General features: G+C 40.8%; 1 protein-coding gene across 2 annotated transcripts; it reads right to left on the reverse strand.

Moving 5' to 3' along the window:
- Nucleotides 1-328: 328 nt before the first annotated feature.
- Nucleotides 329-21,407, reverse strand: ptenb (phosphatase and tensin homolog B). Of its 2 annotated transcripts, XM_064319845.1 has the most exons (10): nucleotides 20,460-21,405; nucleotides 11,364-11,448; nucleotides 10,077-10,121; nucleotides 9,146-9,189; nucleotides 8,788-9,026; nucleotides 7,359-7,500; nucleotides 5,992-6,060; nucleotides 5,465-5,631; nucleotides 4,930-5,151; nucleotides 329-3,875 (listed from the first exon to the last, which is right to left on the reverse strand). In XM_064319845.1, exons 1-10 carry the CDS (start codon nucleotides 20,536-20,538, stop codon nucleotides 3,690-3,692), a joined length of 1,278 nt encoding a protein of 425 aa, XP_064175915.1. In that variant the 5' UTR covers nucleotides 20,539-21,405; the 3' UTR covers nucleotides 329-3,689. The 2 variants fall into 2 exon arrangements, with proteins under 2 accessions (XP_064175915.1, XP_064175919.1); XM_064319849.1 differs by lacking the exon at nucleotides 5,992-6,060 and having other exon boundaries at nucleotides 20,460-21,407.
- Between the last annotated feature and the right edge of the window lie 720 nt (nucleotides 21,408-22,127).

Here is a 22,127-nt window from a genome sequence, read left to right on the forward strand (position 1 = left end):
AGCACTACTGAGCAGCTCAGCTTGAATCTTTTAACTGTAATTTAAGCCAGTATCCCATTTCACAGAGGGGTGCTAACTTCCTGAATAATACATGTAAAAAAACGAAAATTCTGAATATGTAACCAGACGCCTCCATTTCACGAGCGACTTTGGGAGCTCATTTAATCTCAAATCCAGCTAGGACTCGTTCATTCCAGTTTACGAAATTTGCATGGGTTTAAAGACAAATTTTGCTTTGAGTTTTTTGACGTACTAAACCAACCCATCTACGCAAATCCAGATATCACCGACAAATGGCTGCAAACAAATGAGAAATTCTCACACACAGTGACAAGAATGAGACTTTAATTGGTTTTATGTGGAGTTTATAACACTAAGATAAAGGGTAGTTTACACATACAATAACAAACGGACATCTGATTTGTATGAGCATCATTATAACCTGTACAATTTTCATACATTGTTGGTTGTGTATTCTCAGTGCATAGCATTACACACAGAGCAACTGTTGCACAGCACAATATCTGAACAGGCTGAAATGGAATAAGGCTATTTAAAAGACTGAAAATATACTGAGTTTACATACTCTACATAAAATTAAACCCAGAAACGGAGTGGGCGGGGCCAAAGTACGCCCCACCCACATCTGCAGGTAAAGCCCCTTAGATTTAGTGCAGTTCCACCCCTACCATCTGCATGCATGACATGATGTACTTTAACAGTATTTAACAAGCACTTCTTTTTTTAACAGTAAACAAGAGGCACTTTGTGGCAACCACAGGCATCGTTATAACATATTGCACAAATCTGCTAGAAACTAGTGACATGAAACTTGCACACTGGCACCTTTATGAAGATTTTTTTTTCTTTTTTTAAAGCTGAAACTTAATTTTGATGCTGCCTGTGAACTCCACACAAGTTTTAACCTGTGCCACATTAAGGACCTCAAAGGTTCCCCAAGGAGTTTCCCTCCCCCCTCCCCAATATTTGTTTTTGCATGTTAAGGTACTGTGGCAAATCTTTCAGAAGTGGGGCTACAGATGTCTAGGGATGGCATGGGGCCTAACAGTTAGCTTCTTAACAGTGATGCCCTTGAGTAGACTCATACAATTAAGCTGCTGAACATCCAAAGTAGTAAGCATATGATCCAGAGTCAAGGGATAGAGAAAGGAAATACCTGCAGAACATCTTTAACCAGAATACTTATGAATACTGTCATAAATAGTTACTTTATTCATTTTTTCATTTTTTTAATTTTCTTAAAAAAAAAAAATAAAAAAAAAAGTCAGGACATTTTCAGTCAAAGTAACACATCTGTTTCTATTGGGGTGCACGGATACAAGATTAAGGTACACCAAGCCATTTTATTCCACCTCCACCTACCACATCTTTCATTGCTTGCAAGGCTTTCTTTTTACTGGAGGGAAAAGGAAAAAAAAATAAAATACTGTGGACCACTGAGTGAAACCCTGCAAAAATCTGTAACAGTGCAAAAGTCTAGTACAATATGCTGCTCTATTAAAAGTAGCTTTAAATAAGTACTTGAACTATCTAGTCAGTGCCTGGGCAGAAAGGTAGATTTTCAAAGCAGTAGCAGTGTAAGCATTGTCAACTTCAAGTAAGGCAAAGAATACCTCCCGTAGGCCCCCCTCCCCCTCAACAAAATAAAAATTTAAAATAAACTAAAAAAAAAAAAAAGCGAGCTTACTTTTGGCAGGTTTTCAGTGATGTAATAAGATGTAAACAAAACAAAAAAATCCTACATCGAGTGTTACTGGGTTGGCTAAATTATGCCGTTTAATAATAAAAAAATAAAAAAAACTTTCCAATACCTAGGGAAAATATTCTTTATGTAGAAAGGCGAGCTGAACGGCATGCGCAGTGGGTTTATGAACACGGGCGGGGCCTGAATGTCAACAGTAAGATAAAGGCAGCTTACATCTCTACCCCCTGTGAAGATTCCTGCCCAAGAAACTGACAAGTATATATTTTCTTCCTTTTTTTTTTTTTTTTTTTGGTCTGCCCTGTGACACGCCACAGGCCAGGTGTTAGGAAAATTTGGCATGCTTAAAAGAAATTATATATATTTAAATATTCTCATATATAGGGCTTTTTTTATATTTCTGAAGCAAGCACGAGACTTTTCGGTAAAATCTGTAGCTGCACTATTCTCACTCCGAGTGGAATGAAACCGAATAAAAAAATAAAAAGAAATTTAAAAAAAAAAAAAAAAAAAAGGAAAAAATAAAAAAATTAAAATCCAGCCAGTCAGGGACACCTATTGCAGAAAGACTAGAGAAATGAGCACACAGCTGCACTTCTAACAGTTTTCACACACACACAATCGTGCATGCCACTACTGCTACTTGCACCATATGTTAGGCACAGATTATTGGCTCCTTGTTTTCTGTGCATTTTTTAAATATGGAGTTTGGCAGTTTGTAAGCACCTTTGTCGGACACACCGATGATCTAGATTTAGTTAGACCCTGCGCAATAAGGCTACAAACACGAGCTGATTCCGGGAGCCAAGGATCTGATGTCCCACCAACCCTACAGAGAGATCAAAGGTTGAAAAGATGTTTCGATTTAAGTAGTCACCAATTTCGTAAACCGTTCGGGAGCTTTTTTTGTATCGTTATCCCCGTAAAAAATCCTCATACGCTGAAAACTGGGTCTGTTTACCATGAACTTGGGGGGAACTTTTGCTTTACATGATGCAATCCCGCTTGAAATTTCCCATCCTAAGAATAAAATTATACCTGCAGAAACCACGGAAATGATGAATGCTATCTGTGAATTATCTCCTGGCTAAATACAATTGGAGTTTAAATGACATTAGAAACCTCTTTTAGAAAAAACATTGTATACCATTTATTAAACAACATGGACACTAATTCCAATAACATGCACACTGGTTTGCCTTTTAAATGTATAGTGTTAACATTATTGCAACACCGGTTCCCTGCTGTTTTGTGTATTATATTTTATTATCTTAACATAAAAAAAAACATAGACAAATACAGGGGATACCATTTTCTGCATACCTTTGACAGAATACACAGTGGTATAAGGAATGGACATTGCTTAGATGTCATATAGCCTATTCATAATAATAGTAATAATAGACTGCAGAATCCTAACATGCAGTTTCCACTGCACAAATGTCAAACTCGAGTAAGACAGCCTGCAAACAGCACAAGAAGCAATCACAGTAGGTAGGGTGGGAGGGGTGGGGTGGAGAGCCGTGTGGGGGGGGGGGGAGGGGGGGGGGTTGGGGATGAGAAAAGTGACTGAAGCACTGGCCTTGGTTTCAACAGGAGATGGAGCAGCAAATTTAGATTTCAATCTAATTTCTCCCATACCTGATCTCCCATCTCCTGATTGTGTTACTCTTTTTCCATTGTCTCTTTTTTTGACACAAAAAGGTATATACATAATAGCTACTGAACCTTTTTCCACTGGGCAACAGTGTCAATACCTTGCGGATGTACGGGGCTAAAGAAAATTGGTCAGGATTATTGTTCCTAAAATCGGTGGCATTTTACATGACACAAATGTCCTACTGCCGTTTGGAAAAAAGGTACTTGCTTTTCAGTTCATATTCAAGTTTTCTCCTTTTTTTCTCTGGTGTATTTTTTCTTTTTTTTTTTCTTTTCTTTTTTTTTTTTTACTTCCCATAAAAATATTTCAGACTTTCGTTATTTGTGTGTGTTGCTCTTCATCAAAGGGTTCGTTTTCGGGGTCAGAGTCAGTGGTGTCCGAGTATCTATAGTGATCGGGTTCATTGTCACTAACGTCCGGGGTAACCGACGTCGAGGTGCTGGCCTCCGAGTTTGACGGCTCCTCCACCGTTTTTGTAAAGTACAACTTCACCTGCGACAGAGGAAGGCACATGTTAGCACGCGGCGGCGCCGGCACGAAAGCCCTCTGAGGCTCCGCTCTACATCGACCCAATCGGCCTCTTCGCAGGGCCCAAGCCGTAACTGACTGCACACAACCAACTGCAGATTCCAAACATGCGCGCCAGAACCTTTAAGGAACCTGCAAGCAAGTCTGAGAAAAATGTTTTCAAAAGAGACTCTTAAGATGTGCATAATGATGGTCCATTATCTTGTCAGCATCCTGTTAGCATTTTTGGAAATGATGATTTCACTGCTCAAAGCATCTTGCACTGTAAATTAACGGTGCACAGTGACAAACTGCATTTGATACTCTCTGCATTTGCAGGTTACTTTTTAAAAAAAATATATGTGCACTTGGCACTAAACCAGGGGTGTCCAGTCTTATGCGAAAAGGTCCAGTGTGGGTACAGGTTTTCGTTCTAGCCCGACACTAAGACACCCGATTCTACTTATCGACGTCTTGATTGAAGACCATGACTAGTTAATCAGTTGAATCGGGTGTCTTAAGTGCTGGGCTACAGCAAAATCCTGCACCCACACCGCCCTTTTTCCGGATAAGCCTGGACACCCCCTAGTCTAAACGAAGAAATCTCTGCAATTTGCTACTATTTCTTGCATATTTCTTGGACATGGGCGTTTTGATCCAATGCGGCAGGGTCGACGCCACGGAAACATACCGTCATACCGGACGCCGCTAAGCTACAGGAGCCTCTGCTCGCCCTGATGCTTTCCCCCCCACAGCACTTAGCACTCGCATCTAAGCCCCTGGATCACAGCTTCCAAGAAAAGATTTACTCCTACTCCATTCATCATCTGATGCAAGTGCTGCCGCCTCTTTTTGCTTCTCAAAAACCGCACATCTGATTAAGGTCAGTTATTCAGTTCATCTGCTTATAAATACTCAGTCCAAGATGCGTCCAATAATAGCGGGCCGGGCGAGCGCATTCATACAAGCCTACTGCATTACCGAATCAACCCCTCCCCTCCGTCACCGCGACGACCCAGCTCCCAACAGCCGAACCCACCTTGAAGTTCGGAGAGAAGTATCTGTTGGCTTTGTCTTTGTTGGCTTTGTCCAGGTCGTTCTTTGTCAATGCCAGGATAAGGTACTCCTTCTCGTTTTCTCCACGCTCCGAGCTCTGGATTCCGTCCAGTTCCTTCACCAAGCTCCCGTTTTCCACTTTCTCCGAATTCTCCTCTGGTCCAGGAATGAAGAAGGTGTTGACCCAGAAGTGAAACATCTTGTCCTGTTAAAATAAAGTGAAGCATTTTTCACAACCCACCGTATTGAACATCTGCACAGACCATTTTAGAATCAAAGAAAAGCAGAATTGTCCTGTGTCCTAGAGAACGTTAAGAATGTGCGTCAGAGATCAAATTCGTATAGGAAAGTGAATGTCAAGTTTCCATTTACATCACAGTCTAAAAATGAATTCACTTTCTCATCAATGATCATTTCTCAGCAATGATCACATGTTCAGATTTACCCCACAGAAAGAAAAAGGCCTTTTCACACAACATTCCGAAACGCAGGGAAAAATGGAAATGTGCGCATGGTACCTTCTTCATCATCTTGTTCTGCTTGTGGAAGAACTCCACCTTGATGTCGCCGCACACGGGCAGGGGCTGCGGGAACTCGAAAAACATGTACTTGTCCTCGCGCCTGGTGTGCGCTGGATTGGAGGTGTGGATCTTTACCTTCAGCTGGTACACCACAAACTGCGGATCTGAAAAGCCAAAGGGCAACAGAGTGCTTAGAACGCGGGGAGGGACTGGTGGCCTTTTCAAACAGCCTACAGTTTTCCATCTGCAATACTCAACAAAGAGAACAGAGGAGGCGATAAAGGACAGAATAAAAAGTACCACTGCCAGAAATATTAATATACAAAAAAAAGACAGGGTAACAAGTGACATGCTAAGGGCCCTATTCTGAAGACATTTCAAAGACCAAGAAAAGGTGATCTAAAGTGTACGTTTGGTCTATGTACCGCAGAGTGTGGTGCACACAGGGCATATTTACACAGCAATAATTCTCTGCTCTGAAAAATGTGAAAAATAAAAAAGCAGTGATGAAAAGCTGATGTTACCCCAATGCCAATTCCCTTTTCTGAACCCGTGTGGAATCTGCTCGCTCTTGTTTTTAACAGCAGTATCCCCTTGGAGAAAAAGAAGGAGATTAAAACACCATCCGGCATCCTTGCTGGGGCTTGTGACGGGGGCTTATAAATATTCACCTGATGGAAATATATAGGCATATGACAAACACACAGCTTATTTTAATTAAGGAAAGGCTTAATTCCAAACTAGGTCAGCATGCAGGGTTCCAGCCTTTACGTAATCAATCTACCAAGCAGATACAGGACAAAGTAAAACAGTGGGGGTGGGGGGTGGGGGGGCAATACGTGTCAAATCCCTACCTGTTCACTCAATTACACCTACTTGTACAGCAAATGAGGGGAGGCAATTTAAAATCAAAGTGTTTCACAGGGTAAACAAACACAAAGATGGACACGTGCTCCTAAAACAGCTCGTGTTCTGAGCGCTGGCTGGAGAAACGCCATTCTGTGGTATCTGGGTCGCTAGAGCACAGGTAACAGAAAGCAAGGACTGCCACAATTCACAAATGACGACGGTCCTAAAAAACATCGCCCCGAAAAAAAAAACCACGAACTGACGGCTTTGCGCAGGTGAAATGACAACCGAGCCCTCTCGCAGTGAGCTTAGCGCATTTTTACGTCTGCCCTCGACAGGTCAAGTGGAACTGAAACCCACGATGAGCGCTGTGTGTCATACGATGTCTGACTGCGGTTTAGGTGTTTAAAATGCACGCACACGCACACACGCAAATGCACACGCACACTTAACAGAACACTCCTGATTCGTAAGGATTGAGTGTACGCCGGAAGCTGGGTCTTTCTGTGAGAATGTGTCCCTAATTCAGAATAGGGCCCTCTGGAGGGACAGTTTTTTTTTGGGGGGGGTAGGGAGGGGGTGTAAAAAACACCAAAGAACTCTGAGGTCAAGCACAGACACTGGAGACACAGAGTACTCAAATAAAGTGAGCAGAACAGATCCTGCAAGATTCCCAGCCATTCTGACAAGGTTTTTAAAACACTTCTCAGAAGACAACAGCCAATCACCAGAGAGCCAAAGCAAAGAACTAACACATTCAACACACTCATAACTAGATGAAAAAAAACACCAATGTTAACTTGGGGGTGGGGGAAAAGGGAGGTGCATGCAATATTTTGCAAAGCTTTAGAGAGTAGAAGAGACACGAGCACCAAGTTTTTTTCCATAGTTGTGTAATCAGAGCTGCATCAAAGTTTTAAAAACTACAAACCCAACTGAACAGACCCCCAGCAGGAGACAAGGAAGAAAACAACACTGCATGCATCTGCAACCACCGGCCATTCCCCTCTGGGGAGTTCATATGGGAAAGTAAACCACTTACTACACGTTCCTCCACTGAACATGGGAACCGTCTCAAACACCATCTTGTGAAAGAGCAATGCCACTGGCTTGTACTCCAGCTGGTTCTTCAGCAGGTAGCTGTAGTAGTAGACATAGCGCCTCTGACTGGGAATCGTCACTCCCTGTGAAAAGACAGGAAAAAAACAAATCAACTCAGGAACGGAACCCAAGGCCCAAAATGAAAACTAAAAAAAAACTAACCAGAATTCATTTGTCTGAAGGAATTCAAAGTTCAATTTCGCTAAGTATATGGAATTTTGAAAAGATTGAGGAGATAAGCAAACCTGTTTCCTAGTACCATTTTGCCATAAAACGAGGAAAATTTATAAACAAATTTTTATGGACCCCTTAAGGCATAACACCAGTCATTTTCATTTTTTCATTATCAACATATCCTATGAAAAGGCCAAAACTGATAATACTTCAGTCCAACTCTCAATTAATTTCTCCTACAAACAATAATTTGTCTGTCAAACCAACACTGATATACCAGGTCATACAATTCCATTGTTGTCCAAGAATGAAAAAAGAAAAAAAGTCTGAGACATACTGTTGCTTTGTTCAGCATAATTCACCATTACGAAGAACCTGGCTTTCGTAATTTTTCCCGAAACAACTTCATAAAGTGATGACGATTGCTTTTTTGATATGTGGAAAGTTCGGCACAGCACCGAAACACAGAAAATACTCCCCCAAAATGAGTAATTTACTCTGTTTTGAAATAAATTTGGTAAAAACTACACAGGCCATGTTTTTCATGATATAAGGTTGCATTTCCTCAAAATGAAAAAGTCTCTCTGAGTTGCATTTAATGACTTCAGTGCACAACTGAAATGAATGGCTTTCCTGGTTCAACACTAAATGGGGTAGGAAAATGTCGAAAAGTACTGAGAGTTGGACAGAAACATTTTTGTTTTGGTGTTTTCATAGCATATGTAGAAGATACAAAAAATTTAAATTCCCAGTCAAAAAATTATAATTCCTTTAAATCCCTGGGCCCCTCTACTGCTCCAGACCTAAACTAAAAGCTAAAAGCGCTTATTTTACAGCTTTAGTTAACAATCACAGAACACAAACAAATGCATTCACTGCTTAAAAACGACGATACAGTGTTATTGGTAATTAAAATGCCCAGTGTCATACTCCTATCATGTTAGCACCATGCAAACATACAATTTAAGAACCATCGCCAGCATCCAGCAAACTGAAGAGATCGAGTGCAACGGATTGTTAAACGCATCAAGGAACGCAATTAAAAGCAAAACCGCAGCCCTCCACATGTGAAAAATGAAACCTGCTCTTGCGAGCAAAAAAAAAAAAAGGGAAATGTTTTCTCTGGCACGGTTCAAGAGTTCTATCAGAAAATATTCAACCAAAGGAGGAGGGGGTGGGGGAAAGTTATTACGCACCTTCTTGTCTCTGGTCCTGACTTCACCGTAGAAGTCTAGTGCTTCTTGTGCTTTCAGGAATTTACCTCGGTGTAGCAAGTAAGCACAAATCATGACACCCGTACGTCCCTTTCCAGCTTTACAGTGAATCGCTGCAACATGATTGTCATCCTCACTGAGCCATTGGTCAAGATCTTCACAGAAAGGTTTAATAAGTTCTAGCTGGGGGGGATTGTGGTCTTCAAAGGGGTACTGTGCAACTGTTAAACAAAAAAAAAACAGAATGCAAGTCAGGAACCTTTCATGTGGACGTACAAAAAAATATATATATGTATTTTCAAAAGACTGAACTGGCAATGGCACCATTATGCAGACTTACCTCTGCAGTTAAATTTGGCAGCATCATAATGTCGCTCTGCGCATCTGGAAATGAAGTGTGGTACGTTTAGAAGAAAGAAGCTGAAAAAGGACCACTACGTCACTGCACACGATAGCTGGCCCACTGAATTTAGTGCAAAGATTCAAAAATGTGGGGGGCTCACAAAATTCATAAGCCCAGTGGGTAGACTAACCCAAGTTCACTTTCACAGTCATTATCACCTGAATTTTTGATTATGCCTCTTAAATTTTATCAAAAGATTCACATTTTTTAATTTATGCAATTATGTAGAGAGAACCAAGGTAATTACGGTCTTTGCATGGCTCAGCTTGCATCTTTTCTTCTAAATTGCTGATGTTTTTTTAAAATCCCAATTAAACTAAAAGCACATACAAATATTCTGCATTATAATAATTCTGCTGGATTTATTAGTGACTGAATGTTTTTCAAAATGGCTAGCTCAAGAACCAAAAAAGGTTTCAACCAAACTCAATCTGTTCCCAGAAAGAATATGATCTAAATGAAACTGGCAAAAAAAAGACCTGTCAAAGTAACAAGACATAATTGTAAATGTTACAGAACTGTCCAGACACAGTGCAGCTCATTTCACAAGAAAAAGAAGCTCCACCCACTAGCTGAGCTACAAACTAGCGCCAGGGAAGGGATGAAGACTCAACTTAATGTTCCACAGCTCAAATTTTTTATGATTTTCATCAGGCTGACATTTCAATACATGTTAGAGGCAGGACACCTGCAATAGATTTAAGGTTTGCCTTTATGGCCTGATCTCTGTATGCCTGCACAGACTAGCCTTAACAATTTTAAAAAGGAAATAAATCCAATGTGCCCAGTAAAACGAAGTCTGAGAGGGAAGAGATGATCAAACCGTGATCAAAGTTAATCACACATGCAAGACAGGAAATATACTTACAGATTATATATCTTGTAATGATTTTTATGTTTCGAGTCCAGAAACCTGAAAGAAAACAAAATAAATAAAATTTCCACTCAATGCTACGGGGGGCTCTAAGAATCAAACCATCCCAAATGACACACGCTTCATTCACTGCCTTTGAGAGCGTGTGTGAACTTTACATCCCCGTGTAGGAACTGCAACAGTACTCAAAACTTCCGCGCGATGCGACCTTCTTGTATGTTTTCAGCAGTACAACATTTGTGTCAGTTTAATCAATACATTCCAGGTTTATGCCTTATGGATAAAAGGCTTTCAAACACAGGTAGAGAGAGCAATGGGAAATAGCAATTCAAATAATACTGTACCACATCTAACAACTAATGAGTGAAACAGCTGTGACACAGGCCACAATACGGTCAGTCCCATCCCATGTTAACAGTTTAACCGTTTACTATCACTTGCTTCCTCATTTGAACACAATTATACACGTTAATGCACGTTTCCTCTGCTCTTTGCAGTCTTCCTGTATGGGGGGCCCAGGCAAATTATGACTGAAAACCAAGCAGACTGAAGCACAAAGCTGATATTTAAACAACCCAAAAAACTGCCTAAAAACACAACCACTGAGTAACACAAATCCACACTTTTAACAGTTTATAGGTATCCATATCTCAACCATCTCAAGCCCCAGACAGGCAGGCCCCTACAGTGCTCCCATTTTAGAAGGTTTTGCTCCTGAAAATTGATGCGTGCTAACCAGAATTTTTTTTTGGAACAGACTTACTAATTGGGATGCTCCTAGAGTATTCAACTCAGGAGCACGTGTGTGAAAAATTGAAAAAGTTTAGAGCACAGCCCTGTTAGGACAGACATTCTCCCTTTGAGTCCGTTGCGCACCGAACACACAGAAATCAGACTAACGTTCCAGAGGCACGTCGTCCAACTACCCCCAAACCTCTGCTGGAGTGATCCATTTGACCAATTTAATAAGATTTCCGTTTACAACATAAATCTAAAAAGAACAAAGCAACACATGCCAGTACTATTGTGCGATCACAGCTTGTCCAAGAACGAAGGAAATGATCTGTGCAATGCAGCCAAGAGCCAAGTCAAGTCATATTATTGGTTTAGCCATTAGCATACAGGGCACCAAGTAATGGGACGGACACTGCAAACACATCACACTGAACATTAAACAAACGTGAGGTCCACGGTTTGTAGCGATGCGTCCGTCGTCCAGATCCCTAAATCCCTTTGTTCTGAGTGAAATGGACACACGCGTTTCAAAAGGGAGCCACTTACCTTACTACGTCATCTATGTTGTTTCTGTAGACACCCTCAAGTCTTTCAGCAGGAAACCCCATAGCAATAATGTTGGGGTAAATATCTGAGCGCAGGAGTCAAGGAAATCGGGGGTGGTGGAGAGATTCTTGCATTCACCGAGAGCATTGTTAAAGCATAACGCAAACATGTCATACAGCCCATGTCCAAATGTACAGTACAATTTATAAACAGAAATCAGGGTCACGCCATTTCAATAACTAACATTTAATTGCTACCAAATCCAGAAAGGACAATACAATGTAGGCAGGCGAGTTAGCCTGTGTTTTGTGAACACATCACATCGCAGAATAAATACAGGGACCTGTGAAATCTGTGCTGTGGGAGAAAAAACGCAAAGCAGTGCAAAGTCAAGACGGGAGAACAGAATAAAGCACTCCAGACCGTGGCTACAGTTCCCACTTATCAAAGGCAGCACGCCGCGTGACACTGTAGTCAAACACAGAGCTCGACTCTGGCATGGGAAAAGCCTTGAATAATGGAAGCGGGCTAAAGTGCGTCCTGGTCTCCACCACAGCCATCTCGCTGCTCAACGGGGTCGGGACAAATAAACAAAAACACCGTGGCAGTTTTGCATCGCAAGTTTGCATGCACTTTTCTTTTTTCTTTTCTTTTTTGCGTCTGCTGCACACTTTCAGATGAGTAATTAGCGCTGGAAATGAGCCACTGTGCCAGTAACACTTCACATTTGGAAGAACATCCTGTCAGCTTTAAGAACATTAAGCACAACACACGCAACAAATGTCACTGAGCACGCCTGGTTTAGACTTTAAACCAGTTAATACATTCATTTTGTGAAGCGGTTCAGTTTTCCTTCAGAAAGGGAGGTTATACTGCATGTCTAGCTGGCCGGCCAGATGCATGCAACTCCCTAATGAACTTAATAAACCTAGTCTGTTGCAATCAAATAGCCTAGCCTGGCGACTACCTACAATAACACCCCTCAGTGCTGAATTTGTGCACATTTGCTCACCTACAAAAGGTAGTTGGCTAGCGAGCTAGTCAATTATTAACTGCACATAAGAACAGTAGTATTAATTAAAGGTAGTTTCAAAATCTTGATTACGCACATAGATTAAAAAAAGGAAATAATTTTGTGAAATCACAAAAAGAATTTTGATGTTCTGCTCCACAGAGCTAAGGAGGTTTAAGTAAACAATGTATTCATGTGGAAATCATCAAACACTATATCCATGAAAAGTTCAACTATTTCAAAATCAAGGTAGGAGTATACTGTGGATACCCTGAGACAAAAAAGTGACAAAGTACTCTTCATACAAAAACATCCACAATCCATTACTTTCCACGGAAAATACAAATAGATCAAGCTAATCTCATCACTGCTTAAAAAGTTAGCATGTCCAAGGGAGTGAATGTTATAACTACTGTATCTAACGAAATACGTCACATTGTGTTGATAAACACAGTCAGCTAACTGCTTCATGCCGACATCAACACAATACATTAGGGAAGGCTTTGTTACAAGGAGAGACAAAAATCAAAACATTATAATGAGCAGGGGGGTGGGCGGGCTCACGGAACCCTCGTTACAGGAGCGAGGTCATCACCCACAGCAGGGGTCCGCAACGCTGGTCTTGGAGCCACATGACCCTGGTGGGTTTTCATTGTAGCTCTGCATTTAATCAATTAAAGCAGTTGATTGCACAATTAACTCCCTTCACCGGGGTTTGAACTGGGTGCCGTTTCCAAGGTGAAAACAAAAACCAGCAGAGCTTGTGACTCTCCAGGCCCACGGTCGCACACCCATAATCTAAACTGAACACGAGTGCTTTCCCCACCATTTCCCCAACCACTGAAATTACGCAAACCTCACAGTTTCTCAGATGAGCATCAAAAGCACACGCTCAGGCAACACCAAACTGCTTTCTCTGATAAACGCGTCGACAGCTGTACGGCCCGTGTAGCATCCGCTTGAACAAAAGCCGCCTTCTTCTACAGACTGAGATGCATCAAAGGTTTAAAGTCTCACCCCTACCTTCTAATGCAAGGGATAACGCAGCAAGAAAATACCACCATTGGTTTTTAGCGAGCTAGCTCGTCCTCTGATACAGCTACCACTGTCAGATCAGTGGAAAAATAAAATTGAATTAAATCTGAATTAAGTTATGTTTGCATTTCTTGGGAGGTTGTAAAAAAAAATCTAATTACAAAAAAAAAACACTACAATTTTTGAGTTTTGTGCCACTGAACACTGAAAACAAAAATGGAAAAGTTGCAACTGAAATAGTCTATTTTATTTAAAAAATGCTGGAAGACTGTCCAGAATCTAAAAAGTGAATCCCAAATTTTGTTTTTCTGTGCTGAGGTTCACACAGTAATGGGATGTACTGTAGCCAAGGACCAACGGTGTTTGTTTTTATATCAACATCACACAATATCCAGAAGGAATATTTTTAAAATATAGGCCCATCACATACACATTGGGTTTTGCCATATTAACCAAAAGTTACACAACCATGTTATTATGTGCAAAATGAGAGCGACTAGGCTGGCATTAACGTTTTACAGATTAACTCCAAAAACACCGATCAAACTCATCCCACAACGTAAGCTTTTTACTCCCTTTTTGGTTTGTTTTTGGTTTTGAGTTTATCAATTTGTATGTACATGTTAGACAAAAAAATACATATTCTCGGAAGAGGGGAGAAAACGCCATGCATACGTATGCAGAGGAAATCTAAATTATCTTTATGAAAATTTTTTTTAAAAGAAATAATTTTACCCAAGTGTAATGTCATAACGGCTAAAGAGCAATGACAATCCCATTACATTAAACGCATCCCAGCCTCAAACTGCAATGGCAGCATGGAGAACAGGAACCTTGTTAATGTGGAACAGATGGTCCTCCCCATAAGAGGCACAGGAACAGAGCGCTTCTGATCTAGCAGGCAACGAGGGCACAGAGTAAATCACACAGAGCCGCCACCAAACGTGAAGCCGTTCTCTAAAAACCGTGACCCATCCAGGCACGTCTCTGCATCTATCCTAGGAGGACCACGGGCATGCGGGGCGAACCCGTCCCAAAATTCAAGCGGGCGATTTTCTGCCAAGACCAGAGATCAGTGATTTTGTGTTTTCCCACCCAAATCTTGTCACTGGAAAATGTAGGCCTATACCGAAACATACCTTGATTTTGTATTTTAAGTATGCGCGCGCACACACGCACGCACGCACACACACAAAAATGTGTTGCTTCTGTAGCAACCCACGCAGTAGTAGGGACAGGGGTATATATAGCCTTTCAAACTATGCTAGTTAGGGTACATACATTAGTACCGTAAAATCCTTGCCCTACAATTGAGCATTCTACATTGTAAATGGCCTTGCAGTGGTAGGATTTTGCAGATGCACCTTAAAATAAGTAAAACGGAAAGAATGTAGGAAATAAGTCAAAATGTTGCTTTAGAGAATTCACACAGCTGTTTGTTCAGCAGAGCCCTCTATCCGAGTTACTTACAACGCTTACAAGTTTACATACAACACATTCGGTAACCCATACAAATGCATCTCAACCAGGGCAATTAAGGTGAAGTATCCTGCTCAAGAGACAGTATTTACACAAACCCAACCCTGCCCTCACCAAAGGACAAATCAGACTGTCCACATGCTGCCCAGTAACACCCAAAAGGCTAACATTAATGATAAGCAAGAGTGAGGATGACATAATGTATGCCGTTAAATGCATGCGGCCTGGAGCCCACATTTTCAGTTCAGCCAAATGTCATGGCAGATTTCAAATGCATTTTATGCCATAGTGAAAAGCGAGCACTCTTGTAGCATGCCACCTAGATTGCCTAGGATTTTAACAGCTGGCAAAATTAATATTTAGCACTGGGAAACATGCAACTCGAAATTCAAGACCAAGTAAAATGGAACAAAAATTGTATTAGAGCCCCCAGTCGTCCCCAAAAAGCTGTAAAATGTGCGCACTCCATGAAACTGGAACTACGCTAATTTTGGTAGCTTTGTCTGAATGTCCAGCAATGTACCAAACTGGAGACGCGTTTTTCTGTTCGCTGCATTTACACCCACCAGTCAAGATGCCCACTCAATAAAGAAATGAGTCAGAGCCAAAAGCAGTGATGAAATCTTAGCTGCACTTGCAGTACTTCACATACATATACTGAGAGTGAAGAACTGGTGCTGAACTAGTTAACCTTAGGAGCAAAAATGCAACAATTTGCACCTGAACACTGGCATCCAACTTTCCATTCAATAAAGCATTCTTTAGTAGACCATATTGAGACTATGTGCAGCTACCTTCAGGGGTTACTTCTGCAAAATGGCCACAGAAATTATGAACACCTACAGGAAAAGGTAGGCCTATTTAGCAGCATTGCTGCATGCAGTTTCTCAAACTAGCAAACGCCTTCAGTAACTTTTGTGAACGGAAGATTTTGTTTAAATCCAGAATTTATATGATACTGGGCAGAATCACCTTTACACGTGACTACTATTAGAGAACACATGAATTAACAAGGGTGACGCATTTCAGATGTACAGCTGTGGTCATAGCAGAGACCAACGGAGTGACAGAAAACTACTTCTAATAGCAGGACATGAAATGACCTCTCTCACCCACTGGCCACAGTGGCTTGTGGATTCTAAAAATCTATTTTATAAAAGCTATTTTCAATATTTTATTAGCCACACTTCCCTTTGCAAAACAACACAAGCTGGTTGGTTACCTGCCAAAGTGACTGCTTGAATAGAAAATCCTGCCAGCCACAAAATCTTAGCAGCATTTGGCTGGTGGCGGGTGTTAATTTCTTACCCTGTCTAATACAGTCACTGTAATTTCAGAATGAGATTATAAACTTTCTGAAGCTCATCACGGAAACCAACGATGTTGTTTTTTATCAAACTGTTTGGTAAAAATCTGACTTGAAAACCCATCTTTCACAGTCAAGACAGCCTGAACTGAAGAAACCATCAGACACTGTCAAAACCTTAATCATAATTTACTAGGACAAAGGACAAACTAATGGTCAAACTCCATCAGGAATACACTGAACCCACTAGCTCTACTGCATATATGCATCAGATCACACATCCTCTTGTGCAGCTTCAATCAATTTGCTCGTAACTAATTATTAATCAGTCCAACAGCCTGTAGTATTGGGTTTTTGTAAATACTGTGAACACAACTGATGACTGGATGCAAACCTTACAGAAAAAGAGGCTGAACAACTAATTTCTCAACTGCTTCCGTAAGGAAATGCATGCAACACAGAAATGGTCAGGGTCCAAAATATTACATCAAGTCATTCAATTCCCACTTGTACATTGTGCAGCTCAGTGACAAAGACATTATGATGCACTACAAGTAACACTTAGAATCTTGACAATGTTTCAAACTTATGCTGCCTGGAGCACCACACAAACTGAAGGCATGGAAAGATATAAACCACAGTGCCACAATCAATGCTTCAGTTCAGATGATGAGATTTATAGTATATGCAGAAACATGCAAGTGATTAGGTGGTAAAATCACTAAAGGTATGAACATGTGAGATTTCAAGGCTCATGTTTGAGTACATCTGCAATACTGTATACTTAAGAAAGAGAGCAGTACATTTTAGATTTCACCATTTCCCTCTGACATTAAGCTGCTAGCTTGATTTACGAGGATGGGTCAGCAATTGTATATACTACTTCCTGGCTATTAACAACACTAGTAGCCCATTTCAAAAGCAGTTGTACAAGTAATGCCCCTTTTTGGCAGTAATTGTATTCCAGGTCCGTATTTAACACCACTGCTTATAACCAACTTATCATGTGACCCTGAGGACTATCATCCAATGATGAACACAACCATTTCAGTGTCCTGCACTTCTGTAAATATCACACAACCAGCCTCCCCCTCCCCTCATCTACTCAATAACCACTTTGCTTCTGTCCACTGTCCAATTGCTGAACAGCTGTTAAATTAGCAGGTAAAACTACTGTGAAGGCCCACAGAGGAGACTATCTCTAAAACACTACCGTATCATACAGCCCCAATAAGCACCAGGCCAAGTCACTACAGTAAAAATAAATGTACATATAAAAAAACTACTCTAAAAATGGTTTTGCTGCCAAAGTAGAGTTAATTGGCACTTGCACTTAGCATTAGAGCCATTTCAGAAAGGTAAAATGGCACTACCTTAAGGCTATATCAGATGGAGGCGGGACACAGGCCTCCAAGCCTGTGAGGTCATAAGAATTTATATGTAGTCAATCAAAATCATGGTAATTTAGAAACAATAAAACTGCCGATTATCACCAAGCCATACAACACAAGCGACGTGCTCTACACACATTGAGCAGAATTTGTAATGCACGCAGGGGGTGACACTTGCAGCAACAAACGGGAGATGTCATTTCACAACATCAACTGAGAAGAAATTCACAGCTAAATTGAAAGTGTTTATTGAAACATAGAATTACCTCATTTCATGTTCTGACAAGATTGGAGAACAGCAGCAAGAATTTTATCAATAATAATAATAGTTTTAAGCCTGGCTAATTATTAAACCCATGCTATTGCATTGCCAATGCTAGGCACAGAAACGCCACCGCTGATGCAAGACCACTACACTATTTTAAGCCAATTCCTAGAACTCAGAACATTACATAACTGGAGGAGCCATGATGTTTTAACACCAAGTCACCAGCAATAAAAGGGGCAATTCGTCCATCAAGATTTATATTTATAATATTCATCTTCCAAATCATTTATTTAACTATTGAGGGAGGGGGTTAATTCACATCACCTGTGCTTCGTCTCCATCCACTTCAACAGCAAATACTGATCAACACTGAAGTTCTCATCATAAAATTCATCTTTATGCTTGTGACACTAAAATAACAGAAGTCATCTGCTAGTACACTTTGTATGACATGGAGTCCCTTCAACAAAACAGTCTGAACTAATTTAACATTAAAAACCCGAGTAAACACAGGCAATATTACGCTTGTCAATTTCTGTCATAAAAGGATTGTGAACACTTACAAAATGTAATTACTAAAATGTATACGTTACAGTACACTGCATTTCCTTCAGATGCCGATCAATCTTCTGCTCTTAACCATCACTTAAGATACACAATTCACAGCAATCTGGTAAATCACAGCCTGATTTAAAATTGTGGTTTTAAAGACACAGGCCATGACATTAACATTTTGCCCTCAGCCAAAAGTTCTGATGCCAAACAGCAGGAAATAAAATGAAAACATTCAGATACTACAGATTTCACATGCTTATCTCCTGAAACAACTTCACTGTTGTGAATTCAGAGGGGAAACAAGTTAATCCCAGATTCATGTCAAGGGAACCCTCCACCATGTGCCTTAGACATAAACTCCGCGTGCAGGACAGTAAAGGAGGTCTCCAAACCCCCTACTATTTAGCGTACTAGTAACGTTACACTTACAAATCAGAACAAACTACCCGTGTAACGACCAGAATACGAGATTTCAGCATTATGACGCTTCTAAAGGAATGACATCATACAACCGATTCTGCATGTTGCTTTAGTGGCTACGCTTCGAATTGCCAAAAGAAAATGTTCACTGCTTGCAGTGTTCATGCATTCTCCTGACCACGAAGCATATATTCCCCACGTAGCTGTAAAGTATTTATGGCTACACTAGTGGGGGTCTTAAAAAGTGAAGCTTCATGCATCTTATATCTTTGCTCACAGACCATCGTATAGCTCAATATTTTAATGGATACATGCATATAACCTACATCACAAGATTGCGAAATTGAATGAAAACCCCCAATTACGAATGCGTTCGCGCAATATTTGACTACGGCGTACCTCAAAATGCAGCTCTGGGTTAACGCTTGCACAAAACGTGTTACCGGGAACCACTAAAACACACTGAAAAAGAAGTGCATGCGCCTATTTGCTGCAGGTGTCAACTTAGTAAGTTACTTGTGCATAAAAACCACTGCCGAGAATCTACGGGACATATTAACAAACCACTGTCACCTTTCTTGCAAATATCAAAATTCTACATTCATGAAATGCTCAAAGTGAGACGAAAATGTTAAAGCTTGTGCTCCTATGGGGATCCTGGCAGACCACTGACAGTCAGCAAATACATCTAACCTTGCTAGCTACTACTATCAAGCTAGTTGGTGAACTTGATAGCGTTACCAATGCTTACCAGATATTTCAAACAAACATGTTTTCATGTAACTAGATATTTTAGTTATACCAATATACCTAGTTGAGTTATTAAACTGGGTCTGTATCAAGCTGACGTTGTCTGACGTTAACTAACTTAGCAAACTAAATGACCAAATCGAGAATTGGTTGGCAAGCTCGCTAGCCAAATACGCAGCAGAATATAAATGCTCGAACACTAAAGGAATGTTTGATTGTAGCGTTTAAGTAGCTGGCGAAACTGACAGCACGGTGTACTGAACTAGGTAGTAGGCTCCCTATGATAACTGAAATAGTCTTGCCTGATTTTCTGCAAGCTGCTGATGCAATGGTTCTTTGTGTGGCACTGATTTAGAATTTAATCCATTGCTTGATCTAGGCCAAGACCCTATTGCGCTGTAAAGGATAGTCCTATTGTGTTTCAGCCGACGACTATCCAAGAAAACTGAAACAGCATACGAAATGTACCCCGGCTAAAACTATGGCTAGCTACATTACAAAAAAAAATATATATATATATATATATATATATCGGTCTAAGGATTCAAGAACGCATACTTCACTGACTTGCGCTATGGAGCTACGCTGCTAGCCTGGTAGTCTCACTAAACTAGCTTTTAGCGTCTGAAGCGTTTAGATAGCAACATGACAACCGTACTCGTTATCTTGCCTGAACTAACTGTCAAATCGAGCTCGCTAGCTACAGTAAGCCCCGACGGGAAACGCCAGACCTCCCTAGAAGACAGTATCTTGGTGGATCCAGATATTACGTACATCCTATAGGTAGCAGTCTTCACCACTCACTCGTCATGAAATCAAAAGGGTGAATTACCTTATCAAAGAAAGGCTACAAAATTAAATGTTACAATAAAGAGGATACAGGTCAAGTCCAAGTCAAACCCATCTTCCTGGTATCTCCTTTTGTTTCGACTGACAATTTCCTTTATGAGTGCAGCCATTGCCGTGACAGGAGTCTTTAGGGTTTTTAAATTAAAAGAAAGTATTGTTGCCTTGGTTTGAAATGCCGTTTTCGGTCAATCTCCCTTTTGCTCTCTTGAATCCGCAGTCCTCTTACCGTCACTAGTCGTCGATGCGGACTATTAGAATGGCTTCTGCTACTGGATCATAAAGGAGGGCCTTGCTCCGCTCCTCCACAGGCCCGGCTTCCACGATCCCGTAATCTGTCTAGAAATGCCCCAAGTGAAAAGGTAATGAATTCTCCAGCTTCCAAACTTTAATGTTTTAAAAACGGCCCAAGTCTCTGAATCTGCCACAGCCGCCGTGGTTGAGTTGGAAAAAGCGGAGAGAAAACCTCTCCAGCAATTCTAACCCAGAATATTGTGACAGACACTCTCAGCTCTCACACACACGTAGCTAGCTAGCTAGCTACATAGCTAGCTATATTTTTAAAATCCAAAGCCCTTCAACCGAACAATCCTCGTCGTTCAAATGCCAGCCAATGTGGAACAAGGTTGACAGCCTCCACCTTTAAAAATAAATTCGGTTATATATGTATATTTTAAAATATGTTAAAATGAATTTTCAGGGATTTTCCTGAGAAATCCTTTTCCTTTTCTCGTTTCTCTCCAGCTAAACTCTCAAACTTCCATCATGGCTTCCGACAGAGAAAAAAGACTAGGTATATATTGCATATCCTGCCGCCATGAAAATAGTTCTACTATCGCATCTTTCTAATGTACCACAGTCCAGATAATTTGTCTAGAAATACACGCCAGTGAGAAAAAAACTGTCAAGTGGCTGAAAATGTGCGTATTTAAGATAGCGACGGGTAAAATGCTTTGTTTGTGTGCGCTTTACTCCTTCATTGAGAGCGGAAGGACACAGACACACCACAGGGAACTCTTTTCTCTGCCAAAGGAAGGTCACGTGTTCCAATAATTGGGGAAGTTTCCAATATTTTATGTGTCGTTTCGCGCTAATAACAGAGGATTTGCCTTAGGTGCTACGTATTTGGGTTATCCATAAGTTGAATATTTAGCTGTAATTGTTAGACTCGTACGGCACGATTGAAGCCCATATAGCTTGTACTGCGAGTTGCCAAAATAATCGCTAGCTAATGTTAGCCATCTGGCAAGAAAAAACTACAAAAATCAGAAAGCCAGCTAGTCAGCCAGCTAGCTAACTAGTCTAACAATGGAAGCCAGAAAACTTGTGAAGTGCTTACGCAAGCAGAAAAGTAAAAGTTGCCAGCTAGAGTACGCACAAGCCAACCTAATCACATAAGAGGTGAGGGGACAAGTTTTACACAATTGCAATATCACATCATGTTCTGAAAAATATATATGTAACATTGTGATCGGTAGCTCACAAGGTACACCGGGAGCTATTAAAGTAAAGCTTCCCTCACATCCATATCTTCTTTTTTTGAGGGGGGGGGGGGACTGTGTGGAATGTTCTAGTGAACGGCGTGGAATGAAATACTTATTCCATAGCGCCACCTGGCACGTTTCCGGAATACTACTAAATATAAAGGTTGTCTGTTTGCTCTTGTCAAACCCACGGGAACTTCATTCAGTGTAGTTCAATT

This window comes from Anguilla rostrata, chromosome 2 (genome assembly GCF_018555375.3).
Source record: "Anguilla rostrata isolate EN2019 chromosome 2, ASM1855537v3, whole genome shotgun sequence".
NCBI classification, from domain to species: domain Eukaryota; kingdom Metazoa; phylum Chordata; class Actinopteri; order Anguilliformes; family Anguillidae; genus Anguilla; species Anguilla rostrata.